The sequence below is a fragment of the Corvus brachyrhynchos genome, unplaced genomic scaffold (genome assembly GCF_000691975.1).
Source record: "Corvus brachyrhynchos isolate BGI_N302 unplaced genomic scaffold, ASM69197v1 scaffold212, whole genome shotgun sequence".
NCBI classification, from domain to species: Eukaryota; Metazoa; Chordata; class Aves; order Passeriformes; family Corvidae; genus Corvus; species Corvus brachyrhynchos.
In genome coordinates, this window is record NW_008236768.1 from 71,950 (window position 1) to 74,045 (window position 2,096).

The following is a 2,096-nucleotide window of genomic DNA, read 5'->3' on the forward strand; positions in this document are numbered from 1 at the left end:
TCTGCCCTCAGCCCTGCCCTCAGCTCTGCCCTCAGCTCTGTCCCAGCCCTGTCCCAGCCCTGTCCCAGCCCTGTCCCAGCTCTGTCCCAGCTCTGTCCCCAGCCCTGTCCCAGCCTTTTCCCAGCCCTTTTCCAGAGCTTTCCCATCCCTTTTCCAACCCCCCTTTCCAGCGCTTTCCCAGGGCTTTTCCAAACCAGTTCCAGCCCCTGTCCCAGCACTTTTCCAGCGCTTTCCCAGGGCATTTCTGACCCTTTTCCAACCCCTTTTCCAGCCCCTTTCCCAGGGCTTTTCCAGCCCTATTCCAGCCCCTTTCCCAGCACTTTCCCAACGCTTTTCCAACCCATTTTCCAACCCCTTTGCCAGGCATTTTCCAACCCTTTTCCAGCCCCTTTCCCATCCCTGTTCCAGCCCCTTTTCCATTGCTTTTCCAGCCCTTTTCCAGAAGGATTGAATGACTTTGGGATCCTTCCCAATCCAAACCATCCCAGGATTCTGGGATTGATCCCAAATCTCTCCAATCGGGAACAATCCCAGATCAATCCCTGCTTCCCAAAATGTCCCAAAACCACAGAGCAATCCTGGGATTTGGGTGGGAAAAGTCCCTCAAATCCTCCAATTCCATGGAAATTGGGAATTCTTTCCCATCAGGAGCTTTTCCATGGAATCTTTCCAGGGCTCATCCCACCCCAAATCCAGGGAAAAACGGGGCCCTTCCCACTCCTCCTTCATTCCCAAAAGGAAAAATCCCATTCTTCCTTTTCCATCTCCTTCCCGAATCCCAAATATTGGAAATTCGTGGCTTTTCCCGCCCCGGATCCGAAGGAATTCCCAACATTCCACATTTATTCCCTCATCCCAATTCCAGGGTTTTCTGGCGCCGTTTTCCTCCCCCACTGAAACCTTTGGATCATTTCCCGCCGGGAATCCCGGAATCCTCAGCACGGATGGGCAAATCCATCCCAATCCCATGGAATGCTGCCAGTATTCCAGGGATTCAGCGCTCAGGCTCGGAGCTGCTCCTTCCACCTGAATTCCTGGGATAAATCCCGGCTCCATTCCCAGGGAAAACCACTGGGATCAGCAGGATTTGGGAATTCCGGCTGGGATCATTCCAGAGGGATCACGGGAAGGGGCAGGAAAAACCTCTGGAGACATCCAGGGAATCCCAGGGTTGGGAAAAGGGCCCAGAGCAGGAATTTTAGGAGTGGGAAAGAGGGAAAATTCCAAAGGATCAGGGAATGTCCTCTAGAGGGCACAGCGAGCCTGGGAATCTCCAAATCCAGGGAATTCCAATGGAAATGGCACTGGTGGAGCATTCCCGGATTTTTCCTGGAGCTGGAAAACTGGGATTGGCTGGGCCGGGATAAGGGCTGGGAATGAGCCAGGAATGAGCCGGGAATGAGGAATTCCCAATCCCAAACCCCTTTTCCTGCCGGAATTCCATCGGCAGCTCCAAGGAAATCCAGCTGGGATGGGGCCTGGATCAGTGGGAATCGCCCATGGAATGGGATGAGCTTCCAGGCCTTTCCCACCTGAACCATTCCCCAATCCCACGGCATTCTCTTCCCAACTTTTCCACGGCAGCTTCCAAAGGAAAAACCGGGAATCTGCCGGATCTCGGAAGCAGAACTTCCCCAAAACCACCCCAGCTGAATTCCAACTCCTTCCCGAGCCACATCCCAATAAAAACCGGGATGAGAAGGGCTCCAAGCTCCTTCCCAAGGCCAACAATTCCCGGAATTCCAAGGAATCCTCACCCTTTGGATGTGCTCATATCCACGGGCTCATCCCCGGCCGGCAGCTCCACTTTGATGGTGGCTTTGACTTCCCCACTTTTCAGCATTCCCGGGATTTTCCCGGCTCCGGGATCCGCTTTGATTTTCATGTCGCCCTCGGAATTGAGCTCCGAGCCCAGAATTCCTTTGTCCATCCTGAGTTTTTTATTGTCCGGCTCCGATTCCCGCTCCAGGGCGCGCTTCTGGCTCCGGGTGCGGCATGAGTCCTCGCTCATGGTGAGAGCCTGCGAGACGGGAAAGGGTTAAACATCCCGGGAAAAGGGGGGGGGAATCCTGGGAAAAATGCTGGGAAAAATGCTG

The 2,096-nt window shown here is 54.3% G+C and overlaps 1 protein-coding gene across 1 annotated transcript in view; it reads right to left on the minus strand.

Moving 5' to 3' along the window:
- Positions 1-2,096, minus strand: part of GATAD2A (GATA zinc finger domain containing 2A) — a 32,848-nt gene that overhangs the window by 19,929 nt on the left and 10,823 nt on the right. Inside the window, exon 2 of the mRNA XM_017727501.1 lies at positions 1,757-2,020. Within this exon, the coding sequence (XP_017582990.1) occupies positions 1,757-2,020 (264 nt within the window). The remainder of the gene's footprint in view (positions 1-1,756; positions 2,021-2,096) is intronic.